General features: G+C 44.4%; 1 protein-coding gene across 3 annotated transcripts in view; it reads left to right on the top strand.

The window, feature by feature from the left end:
• The window catches only part of CGNL1 (cingulin like 1), an 83,910-nt gene that overhangs the window by 26,215 nt on the left and 31,195 nt on the right, over positions 1 to 26,500 (top strand). For 2 of the 3 annotated variants that reach the window (XM_066636039.1, XM_066636038.1), the window contains exons 2-8: positions 5,121 to 6,710; positions 8,301 to 8,395; positions 9,046 to 9,139; positions 10,625 to 10,726; positions 12,919 to 13,067; positions 14,783 to 14,918; positions 15,480 to 15,689. In XM_066636039.1, the coding sequence (XP_066492136.1) occupies positions 5,142 to 6,710; positions 8,301 to 8,395; positions 9,046 to 9,139; positions 10,625 to 10,726; positions 12,919 to 13,067; positions 14,783 to 14,918; positions 15,480 to 15,689 (2,355 nt within the window). In that variant the 5' untranslated portion in view covers positions 5,121 to 5,141. The remainder of the gene's footprint in view (positions 1 to 5,120; positions 6,711 to 8,300; positions 8,396 to 9,045; positions 9,140 to 10,624; positions 10,727 to 12,918; positions 13,068 to 14,782; positions 14,919 to 15,479; positions 15,690 to 26,500) is intronic. The other variant, XM_066636040.1, reaches the window with a different exon arrangement.

Genomic DNA, 26,500 nt, shown 5'->3' with positions numbered 1-26,500 from the left:
GGAATAGCAGCATCCTCCTAACTCAAGAACCCAAGTTGGTCAAGTTGGCTTGTCAGGAAGTCAGGCTTGTCAAGTTGGTTTGTCAGGAGGTCAGGCGGGGAGAGGGCAGGGAGGAGGCATGCCAGGGGAGGGAGCAGGGCAGGAGGGAGGCAGAACCTCCACCGGATCCTGAGGCTCCATGTTGGACCAGCAGCCTGACATGGAGGCTCTTGATTCTATGCCGACTCTTGGGTCACCGTAGAATCGAGTAGCTGCATTGTGGGGTTACTCGCCTTACCCAGGGGAAGGGGACAAAAGTCCCCTTTTCCCAAGGAGCTGCCAACGCTGCCCAGGTTGCGCTTAGGATGCAGCGGTAGCCATTTTTGGCGCCGCTGCAGCCTCACATGCCGGGATGCTCAGGATTGGGCTATTAGGAAGCCCTGGCATTGGAAGTGAATGTGAATTGTTGAGCTGTGTGATCCAGCGTCTTCCAAAGTTGGTTTAGCGGTCTACAGGAGACTTGTTATTCTTTGCTTAAGATCTTGCTCCTATTTATGTCTGTAAAATATCAGGTATTTAGTTAATTAAAGGTTGAGGTGGGAATTGACATAAAATGCATCTCTAATAAATTGGTCAACATTTTTTCTTTTTTTTGCAAAGGGAATTGCTTTTAGTTTCTTATAAAAATAGCAGGTAGCATTTTAGAAGAAGCATTCCCTAATTTTGCTTAAGAAGGAATGCTTCTTCTCAGATGTCCTATGATAGTTGTATGCACTATTTGAAAACAGATATTTTTCCCCCTTTTAAAATCGTTGTCATATGTAAATATATGCACTTGACTGGGTGCAATGAATTTGAAACTCATTTACTTAGGGCGCAGTCCTAACCCCTTATGTCAGTGCTTTCCAGCACTGACATAAGGGCAATGCAGCTCTGAGGTAAGGGAACAAACATTCCCTTACTTTAAGGACGCCTCCGTGAGTGACACCCAACTGCAGGATGTAGTACATGTCCCATTGGCACCGCTATGCCAGTGCTGGAAAGCACTGACATAAGGGGTTAGGATTGCACTCTAAGGGCCCTATCCTATCCAATTTAACAGTGCCAGTGCAGCCTCAATGCTTCCCCAAGGTAAGAGAACCTTGAGGAGGCCTCCATGACTGCCCACCCCACTGCAGGATGCAGTGCATTCCCCATCGGCACAGCTGCATCAGTGCTAGAAAGTTGGATAGGATTGGGCTCTAAGATTTTGTAGATTGGGCAGAGACGGTCTGGTCTGAATGTTCTTGGAAAGAGCTGGTCTGCTCCATTTATCTTGTTTTGCTCTTAGTGCTGGGCTGTACTAAGCACTTGTTCTAACCTGCAGGTGTGGTACTTCTGTACATAGTTTGAAACTGTTGCCTCCTTTCCCAAATATGTAACTCTCTTTAAAAATAGTCTTCTGGTTCAAGAGCAAATAAACAACCTTTAATCTTGATGCCTCATAGTTGGACCCTCATCTGAACATTGAGCAACTGCAAAACTGAAGAATTTACCCAGTTGTCTAACAATGGCATAGCTGCAGTACTGGAGCTATCTAGTATGGCACTTTGTTTTTTCTCCTGCTCCTTTTTATTCAGTGGAAAATTGAAATGTCAGATGCTGAAGATAAATTTTCTGGCCCAGACCCAAAAGCTGATGCAGCAGGAAGAGCCTTGTGAAGTTAACTTTTTTTACAGGCTTGAGAACCGCAAATCACAGCATCAAGTACAGTATTAGCTAATGTAGTGGAAGAATTTCCTGCCCAAAGTAGGAGTAGGCTTTCCACACAGTGGGCCCTGGGTTGTCTGCTGGCTTGGGAGGGAGAGTGGGGTGTCTGACCAGAACTGTCCATGAAGCCAGCTGAAATGCTTGTCTCTGCCCATGTGCCTCTGGCAATCCTCTCTTTTGCCCTCCCTGGATTCAAGAAGCAGAAGAAGCATGGACTAGAGTCATGGGCTAAAGTATCTCTGCAGCTAATGCCTACCATTCTCCTCTCTTCCACATGTCTTCTCTATTACCTTCTTGCTTTTTGAACTAGGAAACTGGAGAAGGAAGAGTTTCAGAGGCAGTGACTTGTGCCTCTGTTTGAGGTGGGGTGGTGATGGTGGTGGTGGTGACGGTATGGAAAGGTAAGGGGGTAGCCTCTGTCATGCCACCTGAGGGGCTGGAGGACTTTCCCTGTCTCTGGATAGTGGGATGGCAGTGGGGAAAAAGGATCTAGTGCCAGTGCAGTTGGTAACGCCCTACCCATATGTTTCCTCATCATGAATTGATCAGCTGAGGCCCTCACTTCTGAGATGAGGGCAGTGGCTACAAGGAAGGTGGTCTTCTCAGTAATGGTGTCTCTGTGGAACTCCTTGTCTGAATTTGCCCACAAGACTCAGTTGACTTTTTGTTTTGTGTAGGCTGGCTAAGACCTTTCTAATGAGACAAGCTTTAGGTTGGTCGACGGTGCTCTGTGTATGTGTGTGAGCTAAAATTTTGGCTTCAATTTGTGTATCCCCAAGTGTTGCCACATCTATAATCTAGACCATTTTCTTTTTCACTACTGTTAAATTTGGTGTATTATGTACCAAATGTTTATCTGATTGGATGCAGAAATCCCACAGTATTTTAACATAATTTTCATTATTATAATTATAATTAGCATTTATATACCACTTTACAACAAAAAAGTTCACAAAGCAGTTTACAGAAAAAATGAAGTACAGATGTCCGCTGCTTAACAATGGTTTGCTTAACAACGGACAGCATATAAGATGGTGGCCAAAGCACAATAAAGATGCTCTTAATGCGGCAGTTGCGTCTCCCATAGCTTGCAGCTGACTGTCTGTTTACACAACAGAGAGGCTCTTAATGCAAAGAAACGGCAATCTATCTCAGTGATTTTCAACCTTTTTCATCTCACAGCACACGGACAAAGCACTAAAATTGTCAAAGCACACCATCAGGTTTTTGCCAATTGACAAGGCACACCATACTGCCAATCAGGGTCTCACATCCCCCATTGGCCCTACTAATAAATGATCCTCCCCCAAATTCCTGTGGCACACCTGTGGACCATTCGTGGCACACCAGTGGTTGAAAATGGCTGATCTATCTCCAGTAGTCTATGCAGTCAGCTAGTGTCTGGCAGGGATGTCTGTTAACACAACAAAGGCAATAGATTGGAATGAATGTTCACTTAATGACCTAATTGCATAACAACGGGGATAGAAGAACGTATCCCCATCATTAAGTGGCGCACACCTGTAATTAAATGGCATCCTGTTCCCAAAGGGCTTGCAATCTAAAAAGATACAGAAGAACACCAGCAAACAGCCACTAGAAAAGACACTGCACTAGACTGAAAAGGGCAGTATCTTTTCCCTGCTAAATATAAGAACTCCACTTGAAAAAGTATCTCTTTGCCTCGTTAACTTACTGTGTATGCTGTCTTGATTATTACTTTAATGGGGTAGAAAGACAGCAGACCAATATTTAAAAAATACCATAGATACTCATGAATACGTGAAATTTTTGCTGAGTCGTCAAGCTCCAATTCTCACCGCCTGATCTTTGGGTCAATCAGAGGGCAGAGCCTTTCAACTCCAACTGTTTCCTTTCCTTTTTCCCTGGAAAATTCCAGCCAAACTTATCCTTTTATTCTCCTCTGTTCCCTTTTGCTGCTGCAACCTGGTTCCATTTTGCAAATGCATGCATTTGGCAGAGGTCTTTTTTTTTTCAACACCAGGATGGGATCCTCCTTTCCATTTGAAGCAAGTCCCAGGCTACACTTCAGTGTACCATCACTTAAGAATAACACCCATGGAAAGCAGTGGGTCTACTTCTGAGTAAAAAGGGTTGCAAATATATGTAGCTGCATCTCTCTGCTGTGAATTGAATTGCACACTCTCGGTTATGTGTTATGGGTTGTATGTGGTATGTAGAGCTTCTGTCTTAACACACCAGACACCTTAAAGGTGGATTTGATTCATGGATCTCCTGCAGTGGTTCCCAATCTTTTTCACTTGCATATCTCTTGGCAGCCCATTTCCACAAATTGTACCCTTCCTATTAGCAAAATGTTTGTAATTAGTAAGACAAGCCCTCATCTCCTCCATATGAAAACTCAGACTTCATGTATTCATCACAGTGTTTTCTCTTTTTATCTGTTTGAAGAACAGAAGACTCTGCCTTTGCACTGTTTTGTACCAGAAATGTGCAGAGAAATTCTGGGAGATTGATCACTGTCCATATTATGTTTCAGCTTTTTTACTGTGCTGGTTTTCAATCACTGGTTCATAGATGAATGGATGACCAAAAACTAGCTATTGGTGGGGCTTTCACAGCCAGCTAGCTATCTCTCTTCCTGCCTTGCTGGTCCGTGCAAGGTATTCCTGCCTTGAAAGGCATTCTGGAGCACGACCTGCCTTTTTCTGCCATTATTCCATTCTTTTTCAAGTATCCCTAAAGGTCCTGTTGAGTGTCCCTGGGAATAAATGAATGCCAGGTTGTGAAGCACTGTTTTACTGGTATGTTGTTTACAGTGCACTTCCTCTGATAGTGTTTACAAAAAGGTGGTGAAGACCAGAATTTTAAAAGAATGAAAATGTATCTCATGATCTTTTACTATGTTTTTAATAAATTAGAGACTGTGCAGTTCTTAGGTAACAATTACTGGTAGGTTATTTTTCAGGATCTGGCCTCGGGTAAAATCAGACAAAACTATAGTCAGACACCCCCCTAAGTTTAACGCCCGACTTATCTGAGGGTCATAGAAAATTCCATGATTGTTGTCTCAGAACCTGCCCTCGACTTATCTGTGGGGTTGACTTATAGGCGAGTGTCTGCGGTAAGTCACTGATCTAAGGCTGGGCATAACCAGGGTGGGAAGTTCTCCTGAGTAAACCCCATGAAAATTAATGGGAGATATGGCTGGTTATAGAAGAGCACAGGAATCCCATGCATTGCTTTATGGATGTTGCTTTGTGCCAATCACTGTGTGTAGGGGAGGCCATTTGGTTTTCCCCATATCAAGTGCCCAGTTGTCTTGGGTCAGTTCTGCTATTACGAAAATGCTTGGAATTGGTCGCAAGTGGGATGCAAGTGACAGGCTTCCTTTTCTCTCCTCCTTGCAGGGCTTTAAACCCATGTGAATTATGGAGCCTTATTACAGCAGTTTCCGGCGTGTGCAGCAGGAGCAGCAGGACTGTGGGATCCACCTGAAGCTTATGAATGATGAGATCCAAAAGGCAAAGAATGCACAGAATGCAAAGGCAGGGTGCTATGGGGTCAGTATTCGGGTTCAAGGTATTGATGGACATCCATACATTGTGCTCAACAATACAGATACTGAAAATCATATGATGCCTGAAAATGGCCAGCAGGTTACATCTCACATGCTTGGTAAATCAGTTGTGGATTCCAGCTCTGCTCCTGAACTTGAGGAAAAAATAGGCGAAGACAGGCAGACTTTGGCAACCTATAATACCCCACAAAGTGAGTTTAAAAACCTAAAGCAGACCAGCACAGTGCAGGGAGAAAACAGAACCTCACATTTCAAAGCTGGTTCTCCCCAGTCCTCCAGCCTACTGAACTTTCAGAAGCATCCTGAGCTTTTGCAGCCTTATGATCCTGAAAAGAATAACTTGAACTTGGATAGCTTCCAGTCTTCTCTGTTCGGTAAGACACGCCCTCTTGCAGATGAAGAGAAACAGGACATCAAGCTGTGGAATTCACCACTGAGAGCCGAGGCATTGGATAAGGCAAACCTCCAGTTTGCAGAGTTGACCAAATCGAAAGCAAAGATTGTGAATTTGACCAAGCCTGCAACAGGGGAAGACCTTAGCAGGCAGGAATTGAAATGCGTTGGTGCCACCAACAGTTCTAATGGACTGCATGAATCACTTTCTTCTAGTTGTGGGTCTACATATATTGTCAGCCCACCAACCTTTGAGGAAACAAGGAAATGTAGACCTGATCTCCTTCCTTTTCGCAGACAAGATTCTGCAGGATCGGTCCTTAATGACTCACGGCGGTCTTCATCTTCGTCAACTACTCCAACTTCTGCAGCCTCCTTGTACAAGTTCTTTCTCGATGACCAAGAGTACGCCATCTATGCAGACAATGTTAACCGACATGAAAATAGACGATATATCCCATTTTTGCCAGGGACTGGTCGTGATATTGACACTGGTTCTATTCCTGCTGTTGATCAACTGATTGAAAAGTTTGACAGGAAGGTTGGTCTCCAGAGAAGAGGCAGACTGGGAATTAGAAATAGGATTCACCCAGATGACCGCAAGAGGTCGAGGAGCGTAGACAGCGCCCTTTCCTCTGGCCTCAAAGTGAATTCTGATGGTTTCAGTGAATTGAGTAAAAGTTTGGGAACGTCTTCTGAGCACTTGCAGCAGCCATCAAATGTTTGCCTTCAAAAGCCGTCATCTCCAGATCAAATTACAGCATCTCCTGGGAAAGAGGTTGCATCTCGGACTGTGGGCAAACTTCAGGCAGCAGCTGGAAGCTCTCATGACAGCTATTTCAATTCTTTGCAATATCACAAGCACACTAAAATCACCGGGGAGAGCGCGGCTTATAAGTCATCCACCCTTCCAGTCCAGAATAAGAAAAATGAAATGAAAATGGTGACTTCAACTCTTTTGTTACCAAACCGTCTTACCACTCAGAAAACCTCTGTGAAAACATTTGGTTCTGCTTCAGATGTCCAGGTAACTTGGCAAACGTGTGATATGTTTTCTCATGCTGAGATGCAGGACCAAAGATGCAGTGTTTGTGGTATCATGGTGTGGTTGCTTTTATGTTGTTTTTCAGTCTTGGCCACGCGTAGAGGTGCAGCTGTTGTATAAAAGAAGAGGGAATTTCACCTGCATGCCTTCTTGCACTAGTTTGCTAGAAGGTGGATATGTTGTAGTGTTGGCAGTAAGTTGCTAGGGGCCTTTGGGCAACACACTGTACTGGGTCCCCCCATGGCCGCTGATGGTACATCTGGGACTGCCACCAGTACTGAGGGTTCAGGGGTTAGCCTTGCTAATCCTTTGTCACCCTAATGTGCTGCATTGGTTTGATATGTTTGGAAATTGTTTGGATTTTCAGCCATTCCTATTCCCAAACAGAAACATTGAATAAACAGAATTGTTAGACTATAGAAGTACATCCTGTCTGACCTTGTGACTGAGACACTTTTATTCTATTTTACTCATTACATATAATACATATGGATTTTATGCACTCCCCCCCCCCCAGTCTATTTTTTGGAATGCCAACAAAGCAGGATGCAATCCAAAATGTGTACCCAGCATCCTTTCCAGTGTCGGAGCCTGGCTGTGGGTGTACTGTGGGGATGCTTTTGAAGACCTCTTGGAAACTGAAGTTAGTCTAAAAATAATACTGGTAGTAGATTACTGACTAGGGGCCCAATCCTATCCAATTTTCCAGTGCCAGTGCAGCTGTGCTAATGGGGCTTGTGTTGCGTTCTGTGGTGGGAAGGCAGTCACAGAGGCCTCAAGGTATGGGAACCTTTGTCCCCTTACCTCAGGGCTGCATTGCGGCTGGATCAGCACTGGAAGGTTGGATAGGATTGGGCCCTGACTGACTAGGGAGTGTACCTCTCTAGTTCTTAAATGGCAGCATTGGTTGCTGCTTTCTTTCCAAGCACAATTAAAAAATTGCTAGTGTTGATTCCTACCATTCTACATAGCTTGGAACCAAATTCCTTGAAGATCATCTTCTCTTGCCTATGTAATTTTCTAACATCCTTCTCTGTTCCTACCTTCTGGGATAAGATGGGTGGTGACCAGAGAGAGGGCCTTTTAAATTTCATTCTTACTGGAGCGTTCTTTCCCCAGTGAGGCTTGCCTGGCACCTACTCTGATGTCTTTTTGATGTCAGGCCAAGACATTTTAGTTTTCCCAGACTTTTTTTTTTATGCCACCAGAATTGTTTTGTTCATCGGTTTTCTTATTTTTAACTGTTAGCATTGTTGTGAGCTGCCTGGATTTAGGAATATAGAAGGGCAGATAGACTTTCTGAAATAAAAATCAAAGTAGAGGATGCTGGAATTTGATGCTTGGATTGTATGCAGCTTTGTGCCCAGCTGCGTATGTTCCAAGCATTGTTCTCCAGCATCCTCCGTGACATTGGAAGGACTGTGGTGTGCTCCTCTTGATTCACGTGGTTTAGCCAATGGGGGAACAAAACTATCTTTGGCTGGCCAAGAGACAGCCACCTATGTTGCTCCACTGGAAGTGAAAGTTTTTCATTGTGAAGTGTCCAACTGAAATCTGGCTTTATAATTCTAGGTAACTCCTGATCTGCTGAAGGGCCAGCAGGAACTTGCCCAGCAAACCAATGAGGAAACGGCTAAGCAGATACTCTACAACTATCTTAAGGAAGGGTTAGTGGACTTGAGTAGCTTAAAAATTTTAAAAGATGAAAATTTTTAATTGATATGTGTGTATTCAATTTAAATATTAGCCCTTCCTCTGATTGCAGATCCTTAGAACAGTCTTCAGCTGTGGGCTTTTTATTAGGTCTTCAGGATTGAACTAAGGCCTTCTGGAGATTGAAATCATGTGCTAAATGTTGTTCCCCCCTTTACCCAATAGTGCCCTAACCTCTGCCTGCTCCCTGGATTGGAAAAAGAGGAGGGAAACAGAACAGAAGTGTGGAAGAGAAGAGGGTGTTGGCACTGGAGACTCTCTAACCCACCAGTCTCCTCCACACTTCCTCTTCTGCTTTGTTCCCCTCTTCCTTTTCAAATCCGAGAAATAGCAGAGATGGGTGAAGGTAAGTGTCACTTCCCCTGTCAATCCACTATGTTTAGGCAACTGCCTCAATTGGCCTTACAGATGAACTGGTCTGTAGGCCACTCTTATTTAGCACAGGGTTACAATTCCACACTGACCTCACTTACTGGCAAATACTTATGCTTGAATTTTTTTTGTCCCATAAGAAAAAAAGGAGGATTCTAGTTTTTTGGCCACTTGAATGACTGCAAAGTTTCCTAAATCATAGCCTTGCTGGCTGATGTGTTTTGTCTTTCAGAAGCAGTGAAAATGATGATGCAACCAAGAGGAAGGTCAACTTGGTATTTGAGAAAATCCAGACTTTGAAGTCTAGAGCAGCTGGGAGTACACAGGTAAAATTCTCAAGATGCCTCTCTTTGGGACTTCCTAATATTGATTGAGAACCATGACATTGTTCCGGAAGGTGTGGGAAAAGGTCGTCCTAGGAGCTTCAGGGCACAGACAAAGACTCTTAATTGCATATCAGAGGTTGGTGTGAATAGAAATTCTCCTTTCTCTGCCTGTCACTGACAGAGAATAGGAAGGAGCAAAGCTCCATGTGTGCATTGCCAGCAGAAGGACACTGAAAATCACAGCAATTTAGATAGTCTTCATCGCCGTGCTCTGCATTAGGGTTTCTGAACCCTGACAACTTCAGGGTTTCATATTGAAGGAGCATCTCTCAAATAGCAAGAGAGGGAGTTCCCTAAGTGGAGAGCATGATGTTCCTGTTGGGCCAAGAGCTGTCAGCTGGTAAGTGAAAATATCCCATTCACATGTGAATTAGCCCTGTGTTCAGGGCCACCCAACATGTGGTTGGGCGTTAGCTGAATACTCATGTCCATTGGAGGGCCCAGTTGACATTACTGGCCTCCGAATCCTCCCCCAGCAAATTGGTGCCTGCAATGCCAATGTTAAGTTGAACTTGTGCAGGCTTCAGCTTTGAGGAAGAGGGATGCACTTTGTAGTGCAGCAGTTGGAAGGCCTCTCTGCCCATCCTGGACCCATCCCCAATCATATGTGCTGCAGGAAGACTTATGGGAAGCTGGTTTAGCTTTTGCTCAATTGAGTCAGAGGGGTTCCCCGTACTTAGGCCTTATGGGCTAGCTCAGGAATGGCACAGCACCATGGAACCTTGAAAACGCAATTCTTGGGGGTTTCCCATAGTGACAAGCAGCTCACTATGAACAGCACCCTTTGTTTTCAGAGAAATTGGGGGAGATCAATGAAATGCTGCGGGGGGGGGGGCATTTAAAACACAGTGAAAAACAGTTTCATTGTCAGAAAAAACACCAAAAGTGGATGTGGTAATTTCAGGGCCTTCACCCATGAGTCTAACCGAGGGAGTTTCCTCAAGTGGTGAATTGGTGGGAGGTGCCTGCTTACCATCCTCCTGCCTGCCTCCACCCTATCCTTTTCCTGTTTCCTGGCTTCCAGAACAGGAGGAGAAGAAAGTGGTGGGCTAGAGAGTCCCCCTCTTTCTTCCCAGGGAATGGGAGGAGAAGCAGTGGGAGGGAGCAGCATTTGGAGCACCTCCTATGTGCATCTAAGCACTCCTCTCATAAACATACCCCACAGTCACAGGCACAACCCTTTGCTATAATCTTTTTCCCCCTTTCCTTAACCCCACCCCTACCCCATACAACCAAGTTCCTCCTTCTAGTCTCTTGTCTTATTGTGAAGCTTTGGCTTGTACCCAATGTCAACAAGAGCGCCTTCTGCCACATTGTGTACACTGATGAATGCTTTGGTTTGTCGCTGCTGCACTTTTTCTTCTTTTAAAAATAAATAGCATATATTTAAAGTGTTTAGAACAAATTGATATTTTTTAACTGCAGGTTTCAGATAGTTCAGCTGAAGTCAAAGTACTGATGGAACAGAAGAAAGAGCTGGAAAAGGAGGTTTCTGAACTGCAGAGGAAGCTGGATTTGGAAATCAGGGTAGGGTTTTCTTCCCATTGTTGCATCAAAGCTGAAAAGCAGGAAAATCTGGCATAATGGAGTACTACACTAGCACTACACTAGCCTGCTTTCTGAAAAGGTCCCTCCTTTTCAGCCATGAGGCCTTTTGGGTCAGTGGTTGTCTTGGGCATCCAACTGTTGGGGGGCACCTACAATGCTTACCCATTTGTGTCCCCTGCTTCTCTTCTTGCTTCCTGAATTGAAAAAAGGAAGAAGGAAACAGAGTGGAAGAGGAAGTGTTGAGGAGAGGAGAATTGGAGATGCCATAGCCCAGCACTCTGCTCTCCTTCACACTTCCTGTTCACCCCCACCCCCACTGTGTTTTCCAATCCAGGAAGCAGGAGGAGCAAAGGCAAATCACCAGATTAAGAGGGATACAGACAGCCATCAGGAGGTCTTGGGCTTGCCCTGTTTCTAAAGAAAAGAAAATCAGTAACAAAAAATGCAGATTGTGTCAGAGTTTATTGCATTATGGTTTCAATCCTGAACTCGTAAATGTGTTTACACGGATAGAGAACCCAGCAGCTGCAGCAAGCTGGATGTATATCAGAAGCTGGATGTGGGGTGTATTACACAATCCAGAACCACCACCCAAAGTGTACCTACTAAATTAAGTCCTGCACTTAATCCCTGCACGTGTTCTTATTTTAAAAGGGATGCTCCACTGTCCCTTGGTGCAGTCTTGTCAGTCTTTTGTCACTAGGTCTAAAGGGCTTAAGCTACAAAACAGGAGATTCCTGTTATCAGAAAGAAACTCTTAACAGTAAGAGTATTTAAACAGTGGAGCAGATTCCTATGGGAAGAAAGGGTTCTCCCTCACTGGAGATCTTCAAAGACTTGATGGAGAAGCTCTAGAGAGGATTTTTCTGCTTCTGGTTGGACTACATGCTCTTGAAGCCCCTTTCCAACTTCCAACTCTATAATTCTCAGCAAAAAGGCTATTCGGTAGCTCTCTCTGTTTTGAGGTTGACCTGATACTTCAGTATCTGATTTGTTGCATTTCAGTGACTTAAGAGCAGGAAGGGTGGGTTACAAGCCCAAAGGATCACACTGCTGCCAGGGCCACAGGGGCTTTGTTTTGCTCCCTGTTACCAGCAGTAGCCTCCTGGGTGTGCAATCTTGAAACCAGAGGTGGGTTGCGAGCGATCTTTATTTTTAGATTTTCTGAGGCTTGGGGAACCCTGCAGAGGCTTCCACTAGACTTCCTGCACCCCGGGAGGCTGCTGCTGATACCAGTGAGTAAAATAAAGCCCTGTTCGTCCCGGCAATGGCGCTGTCCTGAGGATTGTGCTGGACTAGGATTTGCAGCATCCTCTTGTTTCTACAGTTTCAAGTTGCCCTTGGAACAAGCCAAGGCATGGAAGAGGTTGGCTTCTTCTTTCCAATTTATATTTAAAAGTGGAGCATATAAAATAACAAGCAGAGGAACTAGTTTAAAAATATGTATTGCATTCATTTAATGATTCTCCATGTGTATATTCTGTGTATCCTATCTGGGAGTACTCATGAACGCTCATACCCACTCAATAAAAATTAATAAAGTTGCAGAATATACTGTGCAAAAGAAGGAATATTCTTCAGATGTGGCTTAGTTTGCATTATCTAGCTATTGGTCACCCTTTCTTGCTGTGGATGTGGCTTGGCCTAGATTTTGAATGCTTCCTTCTAAAAGTTCAGAGCCCTGACTGCAGCAGAGAAGGCTTCTGTCATGCACTTTTAGCAGGAGCCCTTTCAACCACACCTGTCCTGTCCTGTCCTGTCCTGTCCTGTCTACGGTCTTCGACTAGCTTTTTTGAAAATAGATTTCATAACGTGGCAAAGTCTTCCCTGTAAAATTATGTCATTTTGGTGTCCACTGGAACACCGTGAAATACTTGCTTAATCTGCTGCTTCTATTTTAAAGTAATCTGAAGCCTTTCGTTCTATTACAGGATTTCTCTAGTGAAGGGACCCCCCCCCCCAAAAGAAAATAACAGAACAGGGCATGGGGCAGTTTGGCCAACCTGCAGCAGCCTTTGAACATCTTCTGTGTACATTAAAGACATGGGGGGGGGCCCTCTCAGGATATTTTAAACACTGGATCAAGGGGCTGTGTGTTGCTGGCTTGCTTCCCCCTGCATAAAGTGTTACCCTTATGCGTTCCTGAGTAGTTCTGTTGCCTACCATTTTAGAATCAACAAAATATCAAAGATGAGAGAGATGCAACAAGAGCAGAGCTGAGAGAGCTGCAGCGATGGCTTGAAGAAAGCACAGAAGAGAAAGATACCTTCAGAAAACGGCTAGAGGAGAGTGAGAAGGAGCTCAGGCAAAACCTTGAGGAGTGAGTTTCTTGCAGAAAGACTCGGGGGGGGGGGGAGAATTTGGAATACCCTTTGGAATACCCCCTGTCATCCCACACATCATTTGGCTCTCTTTTGTTCCTAATATGGTGCCAGCTTCGTAGAATTCCATAGGTTAGGGCAGGGGTGTCCAAAGTTTTTGGCAGGAGGGCCACATCAACTCCCTGACACTGTGTCGGGGGCCGGGGGGGGGAAGAATTAATTTACATTTAAAATTTGAATAAATTTACATAAGTTTACATAAATGAATATATTAAAGATGAACTTATATGAATGAATGAAGGTCTTGCAATAGCTCAAGGCCTATAAAAGGCCTTGCACAAAGCAAGGCTGGCCTTTCCTTTGCTGCCACTACTGCATCACAGATGTGAAACAACAAGCAGTGGAGGGAGCCCTCATCCCACAACTCACGCAAGAGGTCAAACAGTCACCCTCATCCTGAGAGCAGTTACGTCGGGTCAGCATGGGCTCCAACAAATCTCCGTTGATTGGCTCTTTGGGGACTGGGGGCTCCCTGAGGGCCGCATTGAGAGGCCTTGAAGGCCGCAAGTGGCCCCAGGGCCGGGGTTTGGGCACCCCTGTGTTAGGGGATCACTATAATATGTATGTAGCAGTATATATTTAATTCCGTTACCTCAATAGTGAGCCTCCAAGCTTTGAAATAAGTTGGCTTGTTTGTCCAGGGTGCTTCTCTTGCTTCTGTCTGCCCTCCGCCTCCTTTTTGAGATTCCCCCAAGTGGGTTCTTGTTTATGAATTAATATATTTTGGATTCGCGTCTCCTTAGCTAGTTATGGCAATTGCATTGTGTATTTACCCAGGAGGTCTTTGTTCTTCTGAGGGCGCAATACTAACCGCACCCTGTGTCAGCCCAAGTCCCTTGGGAAGGGCTGGGAGGGTTGCAAACATGCTGTAAAGCATGTTTGCACCTCCTCAAGGGGAAACCGGGTCAGCACTCCAAGAAGCACCAGCCTACAGAGGCTGACATAACCCTCTGCACTGGCTTCCCCCCAGCTCCTTGCGTCGGCTTGGGTGAGCCAACGCAAGGACGAAAGGTAGGTGTGGAGGAGGCAGGGAGGGAGGGAGGCATTCCTGGGTGGGCGGCCCCAGGGGAGAGCGGGCTGGCAGGGAGTCAGAGGCAGGGCTGGAATCTGGATTCAAGCCATTCCGCTCTCCTTGGACTTGTGCCACCTCTGAGGAGACCCACTGGGACCAGCAGCTCTTCCCCAGGGGTAAGGGAAAAGTTTTCCCAGTGGCTAAGCCACTTCTGGCCACAACCCTGTGCTGGATACAGCGCAAGCCTCTTGGCTTGCCTGTTCTAGCGCAGGATAGGATTGCGCTCACATGGTCATAGGCATAATTCATAGATGATGACCAGGGATGACGCCCAGAGCAAGCATCTCTGAAGACAAGGGCATCCTTGTAGCTGCTGCTGCTGCTCATGGGCATCTCACTGCAATTTTACCAGGGTGCATGGCTGAATCATGTGCCACCAAAGCCGCACAGCTTGCCCTTTTTTCCTATACTAACATTTGTCCTTGCAGCTGTTTTGCTTGTTGGAACAAACTTTTTTCTCTTTTCCCTTTTAATCCAATTTGGGAGTTTGATTTGATTTAGGAATAAGTTTATTTCTAAAGCACCTCCAGAAATGAAACAATAAATCTTAATGGTTTTTTTTCCCCTTCTTGCCTCCTGCAGGCTCTTTCAGATGAAAATGGAAAGGGAGCAGAATCAGACTGAAATCCGGGACATGCAAGACCAGCTCTCTGAGATGCACGATGAACTGGACAGTGCAAAGCGTGCCCAGGATGGCGAGAGGGAGCTCCTCATTGAGGTGAGCCAAGGTGTTGGTGGAAGAGAAGTAGAAGATTCTGTAGAATGGAACAATTGACCTTTCCCCCTTGTTTGATGATTCTCTGTCATTTGAATGTGATTTGCATTCTGTGCAATTCTTAGAGGCTGTTTTGTTTCTGAAGTCTCCTTGAATCTACACCATCTATCTTGCTGGTGTAAGTCTAAGGAGAGTAAGGGAGAGGGAACGGGGATAGGACCTCAGCACAAGTTGCTTCTACCAGGATCCACCCACTCCCTTATGCCTCCCTCTCCCCACCCAGAAATTCCCCCATTCCTCCCACCACCTGTCCCCTGCATCGACTTACCTCTACTCCTGTTGGTAGCCAGTAGTGGTAGTGGGCCACCAACACTGCTGCCATATCCAAAATACTCACGCTACTGTATGTTGTGTAGTGTATACGGCATTCACGCCATTATATGTCTGTCTCCCTGTTGTAACTCTGAGTTAGAACTGGGCTGCAAGCCTCAGAATCTCTCATTCCTCAAATCGGGATTGGGGACAGGAAGAGTCTTCTCATGTCTCTTTTTTCTTGCATTGGAGCTGATGCAACTGAAGCAGGATCTTCAAACCGTATTGATGGCCAAAGAACAACAGGAAGACCTCCTGAGAAAGCGAGAACGCGAACTGACAGCCTTGAAAGGAGCCTTGAAAGAAGAAGTGTCCAGCCACGATCAAGAGATGGATCGACTCAAAGAACAGCATGTCCAGGAGCTCCAGGTTCTGAGAGAGAATTTGGCAGAAGCAGTGGAGGTGAGTGTCGTGTAGTCATTGACTGGGCTGTGGCCACGGCAGGACCAAGGAGGTGAACTAAGGTTTGATATAAGCAAGGGCCAATCAGTAGCCTGAAGGAGAGATACTTGACCTTGATGCAACTGGTTTTTGAACCAAGGCACTGCTGCTGGTCTGTGAAGCTCTCTAAACCAGTGGCCATTGCCATATCTTGTTGTAGTGAAGTTCCACATCCTTCAAACCTGGGTTTGTTTATAGGGTTTATATGCCAAGTTGGTAGTTCTTCCTTGGTTTACAATGATACAAGACAGCATTCTTTTGTCACAGTTCCTCCCCTGCCCCCACAATATTTAAAAATGCTTAACATCCCTGCTGGTTGGTTCTGGTGACTCCTTCTCTATTACCATACTTGGTTCTGTGGTTGCTGAACCCTCCAGTCTCTCCCTACTAGTTTTCTCCTATGCATCCTAGTTTTCTCCTCCTCCTTTGCATCCCTCAGTCTTAATGTGTTGGATTCCAAAGATCTTACAGGCAGCAGCTGCTCTCCCACCCATGACTCTTGGCTAGAAATTGTCTCAGTGCATCTTCCACCTCCTCTCCCCCTAACCAGAAGCTGCTCCCGTTATCCATCCCTACTCTTTTTAACTTCCTTTGTGTTTTCAATTTTCATTCCACAATTTACTAGGATCCCTAATTCTCTGTAGATGCTTGCAAATGTCAGCTGACTTGCCGGGATCCTTTTCTGCCTGGTGTTTGCCTAAATGTTTCGTTTCCACCCCGACAGTCTTGATATGGGCTCCCATGATGGTACCTTTACCCTTCTCTAAATTGCAACTGTCAGTGGTGGCGAGGGGATTGAGAGAGTGGGAGTGCAGACCTAGAGAGGAAACCAGAGTGCTTGCTAAACAGTTTATTTACGATTCAATAATCATAGCTCAAGTTCAACCCCAGTGAACTATCTTTCAAAGGCGCTCCCTGGTAATTGACTGTTTTTCAATTATGAAGCTGCAAATGACAGGAAATGAAAGACTGGTCTGTTCTGAAGCAACAATAACACAGTCTGGGAAAAAAGACGCTGGGTTTGGGTGCCTGAGGCTGACTGGGAGTTATAAATAGCTGTTCTTTGCTCACTCACAGGACAGGACTTTTGTTGGGAGGTGGGGAAGGCACAGGGTTGGGTGAGGACCCTATTGCAGCTGCTCCTCACCTGCCCAGGCATCGGTGACTTGTTCTGGCACCATCCAGAAGCAATTCTGAGCCAAACGGCATGCGAAATGTGTCCCTGGCCTTTGTGCTTCAATTTTCCTTAGTAAACAACAGCCAGATTGACACCTCCCCCCACCCAACTATAACCACAGCAAAGGACACGGGGCTTTAACCAAGGTCTCAACCCAGATTCCCACCCTAACACCCCCCCCCTCCCCTAAGTGTGGCTGGTATTCATCATTGGTATCAGTGACAGCTTTTTTACTTTGACAAATACTGCTATGGGGGGAGAGGGAGGTGGCGGTTCTGGAATGAGACGGTAAAAACAGTCCTGCATCCAGTAGCAGAACTTTGTTTAGTCTCTGAAGAGCATCCTTGCGAAGCAGACTTCATGTACGTGTAAAAATCAATTTAATGATCTTGGCAAGTCATTAGACGAAGTCTGCAAGGCAGAGATTAGAGGGTCGGTGTATCCCTCTGTGAACATTCAAGGACTGTAACATAGGCCTCTCTCGCCACATACACAGGCCTACCGCAATCAGTTCCTTTTAATCTGTTGTGTGCTAAATTCATTCAGTTTTAATCTGGCCATACCACATTTCTCCATTGTGATCTACGCACCACAAAAAACAAAAAAAGAAGAGAGAGTTAGTTGAATGCAGGTGGTGCTCATTTTTTTTCCCTTTACTCTAACCCAGTGAATTTGGCGAATTTCACCAGCAGTCTTCCTTGGAAGAGAGAAAATAGACCTATAAAGCTGCCCAATCAGTGTGAGTTTATATAGCTTGGTATTGTCTTCAGTGACACTCCACGGTTTTAGATGGAGAAGGGTTTTTCTAGCCCTCCCTGGAGATGCGACTAGGGATTGAACCTGGGACCTTCTGTATACAGTGAAGGTACAATGTCACTGAACAATAGCTCATGCCAAGTCACTCTCTTCCCAGTTTGAGCCCTTAACTGTACCTGCTTCCTAAGAAGCTCGCTCTGTGTTGGAAGGCCAATGTGCCTTCAGCGTATTCTCCACCTCTGCTTTACTCCAAGGAACTCCCTCCCCTTTTCCAGCATTCTTTGGCACTTTCGGAGTATTATATGTATAAAATGCTTGTGCTTTCAGCAAGCTCTGGCTTTTTCCTGGCTTCCTCTTCTGAGTATGCATTGCAGTGGGGAGAGAACTGTAATTGAGCAGGTGGTTTTGCCCATCTGGGTTGTCACTGAGGTCTGCTTAAACCAGCACAGGGATCTTTCTGCATTGTGGGTGGGCACTGGAAGTAAAGGGAACATCTTTATTTGTCCATTTTGCTTATTCTGTGTGTTTTGCAGAAGGTTTGTAACCTTTATTTTTATTTATTTGCAGTATTCTGCATTTCCTATTCTTAATGTGTAACTCAAAGCAGCTTAAAAGATAGTGTTAGTCTTGCGCAATCCTAATTTGCTCTGGAACAGGCAGGCCAACTGTTCTGTACTGTATCCCGCTCAGGTTAGGTGTAGGTTGGGGCACAACTAGGAGTAAGGGGACTTCTTTCACTATGGGGCTACTCAGATTTGCACCAGCAAAATTGCTGGTGTAAATCTGAGCAGCCCATGTAAGGCCGACCAGGCTGGGGATGTGGGTTAGGATCTGGCCTAAGTGCCAGATGCTGGTCTCGCCCCCTCCACAAGCAGGTCTGTCCACCAGCCCACCCTCCCCCTGCCCTGGGATGTCACTGTTCTGCCTTCCGCCTGCCCTCCCCAAATCTCTCCAAACCGGCCCAGCCGACTCACAAGGAGGCACAAACATGCCTTATATATATTTATATAATCTTTATTAAAAAGTAGTAAAACACCATAATTAATAGCTTATTAAAATAACTAAAAGCAATGGTAAAAACAGCATACAGATAGCACCTAATCACAGTGACAGCTTATAATAACCACGAGGAAGGCAATAAAAGTTTATTAATAAAACCCAGAGACCTAAATAAAATGTGATGGAGATAAGTGTGTCTTGAGACCCTGCCTGAATACCATCAAGGATAAAGCAGTTAGCAAATCCTTAGGAAGGGCATTCCACAACCTAGCTACCACCACTGAGAAACCCATTCTCTAGATATCACCCCCCTCACCTCCAAGGGAGGTGGCACCCATAAGAGGGCTCTCTCTGATGACTTCAGATAACCTCGTCCTAAGTCGTAAATATTTTCTCTTCTTTCCTGTGTGAAGATCTGCTAAATTATAATTATATAATCTAGAGATAGATCCATGAGGTGATTGGGTAATCTATATTCATATTAACAGATATTGTAAAAGAAATGTGATGTGGACTAAAACAGCTGATACTTTGAATAGAGGGGAACAACTCACAATCCTCATTCCCTACCTCATGTTTGGTTATATCTAATACAGAGGTGTGTATCTTTTAAACCCTTCTGCCCTAATTTTTTTCCTAATACTACTGTTACAATTCAGCTGATGTTGTTCCTGCATACTAATTTGCATATAAGTGAATTCTCATTGTTTGCATATCAGTGGCACAAATGTGTTTAAACATTCAACTTTTCTATGACTTCCATTGATTTATGACTTCCATTGATTTATAACTTCAACATACAGTTGCAATTCTGTTGTTGGTTGGTTTTTTCCTTTTCCTCTCATTATTGTTAGCAGTAATCTTAATGTGATCAACTTTGTTCCAAGCAGAAAGAACCGTGAATAATCTTGTCCAGAGGCTGACAAGGTGGCTGCCTTAATGAGTTAATTTTGGATGCCATTAAAGGGGGCAGAATGAGAATGGACAGATCTGACAGGCAGCCCAATTCTAAGCTTCCTGGCACTCGGAGGAACAGTGATGCCAAAATGGCTGTTTTGCTGGCACAGATGAGAGAACCTCCGTGTCAGACTTTTCAGCCCAACAGAGGATAGGATCCGATGGAGAAGACCTTCACAGGTCTCGCCTCCACCTGGGCCAGTTCCTCCCACATCCCGCTATCTCCCACCCAGGAACTCCCCCCCCCCAAACCTGCACTGCTGTCTGTCAGTGCGACGTACCTTTGGGTACTCCTGCAGCGTCACCACTTGGTTGTGAGGCCTAGTGCCAACTGCCGTGGGCCGAACTCTGGTGGTCCCTCCTCCCCGGGTGCCAAGGACATGTCTTTCAGCACGTTTGCGACACTCAGTGTCAGGTTTAGGATTGGGCCCTCATGAGACTTGCTCCATGAGGATGTTCTCCTGCACTGAAATGAATGGGAGATGGACAAGAGCATGACTGTGATCTCATGAATCTCCTGTTAGTTGAAATGGAGCTTGCTCAAGAGAGCTTCCTGATGGACTGTGCTCATGACAATTAATGGAGAGTGGGGAAAATCATTTGGCCTTTTCTGTCTCAAGCACCAAAATGTTTTGATGCTGTCCCCATTATTATGTTTGATCTATGCTACAGTGTTCTAGCTCTCCAGCTGGGCTTGTTTTGGCTGTTGTCAAGTCTTGCTTGTCATTAATGTATTATGGGAAAAAATAGAAAGCTTCTGTTTGATGGCGTCTTGCATCAGGCCCTGAAATGTATGTCAAGAGGATGCAACTAAGGCTGCAATCTACATGTTTTCCTGGGAGTAAGCCCTGTTTAACACAATGGAACTTACTTCTGAGTAAACATACCTGGGATTGTACTGTTAGTCAGACTTACCTGTTTAACGCCAAATAAGTCCACAAGTCAAGGTCCTGAAGCTAGGGAATCCAACCATGCTTGGAAGGAAAGTTAATATTCTACTTTATTCTTATGACCTTGGCAGCATTGGAGAGCCAAACAAACAGAGTGTGGAACAGTCTATAGTTAAGAGGATAACATAGCCCTGAAATAACCACATGTTGAGAGGATAATCCTGGCCCTGCTGTAACTTTCTGTAGTCATGTTTGTGTGCGGTATTTGGTGTTGTGTACACTGGAAGACAAAATAGTTTGTTTAGTATGAACTGTATACTCATGGAACAATGAAACTGCCTGCACAGTTACTGGGGAGGACAACTTTTACTTGAAACCTGTAGACTGGGTTCATTGCATGTGTGTCTCTGTGACTCCGGCATCTAGTGGTGATGTGAAATGTCAGATCATAATGCTGTTAAAATATTGCTTGGTGGTGTCTTCAAATTCACTACTCCAGAGGTTCCCCAAACTGGAGCATCACCCCAGCCAGGGAAGCTATCATGCTGCTGCCAGAGACAAAATGGGAGATAGAATCTGGTGTACACCTTTATGGCTGAGATCCACCCCTCCAGCCCCTCCCCACCCTGAAATGCCCCTTCTGCCAACGTACTGAGACCGGTGGAACTTCTGGGAGTTGCTGGCCTGTGTGCCGCTATAAAGGGTCTTGCACCGCCGCAACGCAAGTTCCAGCAGCACAAGGCCCAGATAGTATTGGGCAGTGAGAGTAACAGAACTAGAAGTGACCTTGGAGTTCATCTAGTCCAGCTCCTTGCTCAGTGGAGGCAACTGCTGTAGTGTCCCTGCAACGACGGAGAACCCACTACTGCATGAGACAGACTGTTCCAGAGGCAGACAGCACTTATAGGTCTCTTTGTAATGGTTGATCTGTGACTCTGTCATGCATTGAAGTCATTGCATGAAGTTGTAACCAAACACATGACTCTGAACCAGCAACCACTTGCTCTCCAGTGACTAGTATAAAGATGGTGGCCTCAAGCTGTGGAAAAGCAGCATTCAACTTCCTGCCTGATTTTTCTCACTTCAATAACCTCTTGAAATGCTGTGAAGCTGTAGTTAATACTGATGACCTAAAGTAGTGCAAGAGGCCGATTGTTGTCTCTCACTCAGAGGAAACGCAGTTAAAACCAATGTCAGAGCTTACCCAAAACTGTTTTGTGCCCTAGGCAAATGCACATACACACACCCCACAAGCACAATTCAGTGGAATGTTGCTGTATAGAAGTTGATCTGAAGCTATGCCAGAACCTCACCATGGGCAGCTTCTGGGCTTTTCATGGGGAGTTTCAGAAGTGCAGCTACCTTTCAGCCAAATCCCTAATATTGAGTGATAAAGTGCCGTGGGTAAAGAGGGCTAATCCAGATCTCACTGTCTGTCATTACCCTTTTGGTAATTAGGCTAAGTAAATATTAACCCTCTCCCAGATTGTACATGTACCTTAGCTCTTCCAAATTTTCCTAAAGGCCAAATGTAGATCAGTTCTGCTGATGGTGTGTGTAGCATCCTAAACTCTAGGGGTGCTAAGCACATCCCTGACACATGTCATTGGCATGCACCTTCATGTGACTCAAATTTTTATCTCTGGTTCTGAGAGTTCTTGATGTTCTAACTGGAAAAAAAATTCCCAAATCATACTGGGATAAGGCCTAAGCTGAGTAGCCCACAACAATGGAGTTGCAAGATTTATTTAGTTAATATTGCTATCCTGCTTTTCCCCTTCCAGTATGAAGGTACTCAAGGCAAGTAACAGATTCACATATGGGGGGAGGGGAACAGGGTGTTGTTGTTTTTTGCGTATTTCGGTGTTTTCCAAAGTTAGAACTACGGAAAGTGGTGTGATATGTTTTTATTCCAAGGGCACATGTTTAGAAATTATAATTATAAACTATAATCACTTTAAAAGTGTACTAGGCAGATGATAAATGTGGTATAGTATCAGTAGATGCAGCCACACGCCTGTGGAGGTGTTAGAGAATATACAGAGATGTTAGAGCAGGGGTGTAAAACATAAGACCAAATGTAACCCCTGGAAGCAATTTATCCAGCCCCCATTATAATTGGGCTATCCTAATGTGGGCTGTCTCATATCTTGAAAATTTGAATAAGATTTGCCTATTTTCTCCTCTGTCATTAGCAGCAAATGAGTTTCTATGTGAGAACAAAGTGCAGTAGAACCTCTTTAAGTTGACCACGCAAGGGACTGGAGGAAATCAGTCAGCATAGGGAGGTGGTCAACATACAGAAAAAAAAGGCATTTAAATATTATCATGTTTAGCTCCCAGGACAACAAATGCAAGGCCAAGTTATTATTTAGATTGGAGTTTTAAAAAGTTTTATTGCAAATATCAATGAGAATTGACCTTTTTGATGCTTACTATTTATATCATCTTTATCTATATCTATATCAAGAGACAGAGAATAAACAGCCCACAATCAGTGTTTAAAAAAAACTCCTGAAAATTCATAAGCTTAAAAAAAATAAAATACTTGGTTTCATAGCAGACAGGCAGACCAATGCTATCCCTTGCCAGCCTGTAGCATGTAGCATGTTACATAGCCCCAACAGCTAAAAAAAACCCCAAACACTTTTTTACTTAGGCTCCCTGGCCTCCACTGGGTCTCCTCAGATTCACTAAATGCCAGAAGGTGTCTGATACGGTCCCTCACTAAAAGCTGTTGAGAAAACTCCAGTCAGGGAATAAGAGGACAGGTCCTCTCATGGATTGGTAACTGGCAGCAAAATAGCAGTTGTGTTTCAATATAAGTGTAAAGTAATGCACTGGTGATTGGAACCAAAGTGAAAGGACAGTGGCTTCACTATGCACAAGCAACCTCATGTCCCTCACAACTTGGTACCGGCGCAGGTCTATTGGCTATGTGCACTGTGCCCACTGCGCACTGTAAAAACCCTTTCACACACGCGCGAGCAGGCGTAGGGGAGGGATTGTCGCGTGGCTTCTTGCTTTTCCAAGATGGGACAAACCAGACAAAACACAGGCCCACAGTATCGCGTTCAGTGGGCAAGTTACGGAGGGTCAATTAATACTCTGTGCAATGGTCTAAGTGGTCAAGATACAACTTATGGAGATGGTCAGTATAGAGAGGTTGGTCTCCCATAGTGTATATGCAGTGTCTGTCCATACTGTGAAAATGAGGTCAGCTTAAGGAGGTGGTCAATATAGAGAGGTGGTCAACTTTGGAGGTTCTACTGTACTTATTTCTGGCCATCATTTGCATAACAATGTCACTTTCTACTTAACGATGTCACTTCCGGCTCTCAGCAGGCGTCATGAATGCTTCGGCCCTCTGTATGAGACAAATTTGACACCCTGTGTTAGAGAATGATTTTATTTTTTGCAGATTTCAGGGTTTTGTTTGTTTTTTGTTTTACAAACACGAGAAGTGCAGAAAGTGGTGTTTTGCTTCTATTTTGTCATTGCCAAAAAAACTCACCTCTACATATAAGATATACACTGGATAGCCTTCAGAAATGTATCCAACTTGATCTTGAATCCAGTGAGGCTGTTTACTCAAACAACAGGTTGAAGTGCACTTTTCCAACATGTTGGATCTCTGGGAGTTTAAAAAAAACAAACCATCACCAAAACTTAGTTTCCCATCTGTTTGTAGTCCAACCACCTTTAATCTAAATAGCTCTCCTCCCTCTGTTATGTTACCACTTATAGTTTGACCTGGGCTTTTGTTGTTGTTCTGGAGCCCACAATATGCTTGATTTGACATTGGCTGTCCAGACAGCTGTCCTTATATCCAGTTAAGATAAACAGCTTATTCTGTATCTAGCATTAAGTCTGTTCGATAAATTCATCACCAAGGTCACAAGGAACAAGTGGATGGATACCATGAGCTCCATGTGAGCTCTTAACGGTCTAAGAAGAATGAAAAGTTTGCTTTGAACTGACATGAAGGATCTGCATCTATCCAAATAATATCATAATAATTGGCGTTTGGTGCTTTTCAGACTGCAAAGCACTTCACTTGCATTATCTTGATGTAATCCTCACAATAAACTTAGAAGGGAAATAAGTAGTATTTAGACCATATTGCAGGTAGTGGGATGGGGACTGAGACTGAGAGCGTGTGACTTGCCTGAAGTAACCTATTGAGTTCATGGCAGAGGCAAGAGACAAACCATAGTCCATGAATCAGGGCCTCAAATTCTGGACATTGGTTCCATTCAGGGAAACAAGAGGCTCACTTTGATTTTTGGCAGTCTCTGGGTCTTCAGAGATGAAAACTATTTGGTAGCTGTGCAAAGTCTGACGAATATGCAAGGCAAAACCATACCCTTGGATTTGCCAATAGTGAGATTGCTAAGGTTCTTGGGTGGGGCTGGATTTTATCAAGGTCCAGAAAGAAAGAAACTGGTAAATCAGGATGTCCAGATTAATCCATTTTTGCCTTGCTCACAGGTGTACACATTTGGTCCCTGTTGCGTATATGCAACGTTGGGCAGAAATGGCTTAAGCCTTGAGATAGTCCAGTAACTGCACTTGCCCCAGTAATAAACAGAATTCAATTAACTTTCCTAGTTTTTTTGTTAATATTTTTAAAAGTTTTTAATTATGTCACAATAACTAACAATTATAAACAAATATAGAAAAAAATATGAAGGAGAAGGTTACAGAGGGGAAAAGGAGTATGTACCAATCTGTATCTTATCAGTGCAGTATAGACAGAAGAGTGCTATTTATGTAATCATGCAGAAAAAAAAAAAAACAGTGAGGATGAGATTTGTTCTAAGAATGAGTTCCAACTGAGATGAAACTTCTTTTTGTCTGCTTCTGTATATTGTCCTTTCAAATGTGCCCAGCACATCTAATTCAGATAACCATTGATGCAATCTGGGAGGGAATAATTCCCTCCAATGAGGGAGAATAAGGTATTTGGCCACGCTCAGTGCTATGGTAAGCCATGGTCTGGTGTACCGAGACAAGCCCCAAATAATTGAGAAGTCATGTAGAACATGCAAGTCTTAGAATGTACCTGCAAGATCACAAAACTTACTAATTATATTCAACACCCCATCCCAGAAAATAAACTTTGGGGCAGTTCCTTAACATGTGGGTGAGATGTGCCATTTCTGTGCCATATCTCCAGGATGAATGATAGGAAGTGATTTTTTAAAAAATGTAAAAGGAACAGTGCCTAAAAGTTTGAAACAGTATCTTTTGTTGAATAAGCTTTAACCTGGGATCAAACAAAAACAGAGCCCCCTTTTTAAAAAAACGTTCCCTTGTCAAAGGTTGAATTTGACAAACCAGTTCCCTGTGTGAGGCCTCTCTTAAGTATGTGAGGTCTAGAACAACAACAACAACAAAAAGACCACCAGTGTTTATAAAGGAGAGGCCCAAATCTAAAGAAAAATACAAACTATGTTAGGGAATGCAAAACCAGGGAGGGTGGTCTCAGAAGCAGTATCGGCATGGGGTCCAAATAGTTTGTTTAATCAATGCATGTTTTAGTTGTATATGCGGCCAGTTAGCAGATGCTGAGAGTGAGAATTTCTGTTTGAAAAGCGGCAAATGGAATGAAATCTCCACTATGTTCAAATAGATTTATCCAGAGTCAAAAGTTAGAGGACCAAGCAGACCAGAAAAACGGTCCGCCCCCCCCCCGTTACTAACTTAGGGTTCCATCAGACTGTAAATCTTTCTTGAGACTAGGGACAGAAATTAAATTGACTGCTCAATGCTAGCTCTGATGGAGGTTATAGGAGGCTATTCCAGGGCAACTTTTCATGGGATGGGCCCCAATACCTGTGGTCTGTTAAATTTCCAGTGGGTCTCAAGTAGGAGATGAGTGAGAGAATTGTGTATACTAGTGCAAAGTGACTAAGAGAAATCCTGTAATAGAATGCTAAATTGCGGAGATTAAAAGCCTCCCAAACTTCCTCCTCCCAGTGGAAGTTGTG

The sequence above is a fragment of the Tiliqua scincoides genome, chromosome 8 (genome assembly GCF_035046505.1).
Source record: "Tiliqua scincoides isolate rTilSci1 chromosome 8, rTilSci1.hap2, whole genome shotgun sequence".
NCBI lineage: Eukaryota > Metazoa > Chordata > Lepidosauria > Squamata > Scincidae > Tiliqua > Tiliqua scincoides.
The sequence above is the reverse complement of the archived record's forward strand: the minus strand, read 5'-3'. Positions and strand labels throughout refer to the sequence as shown.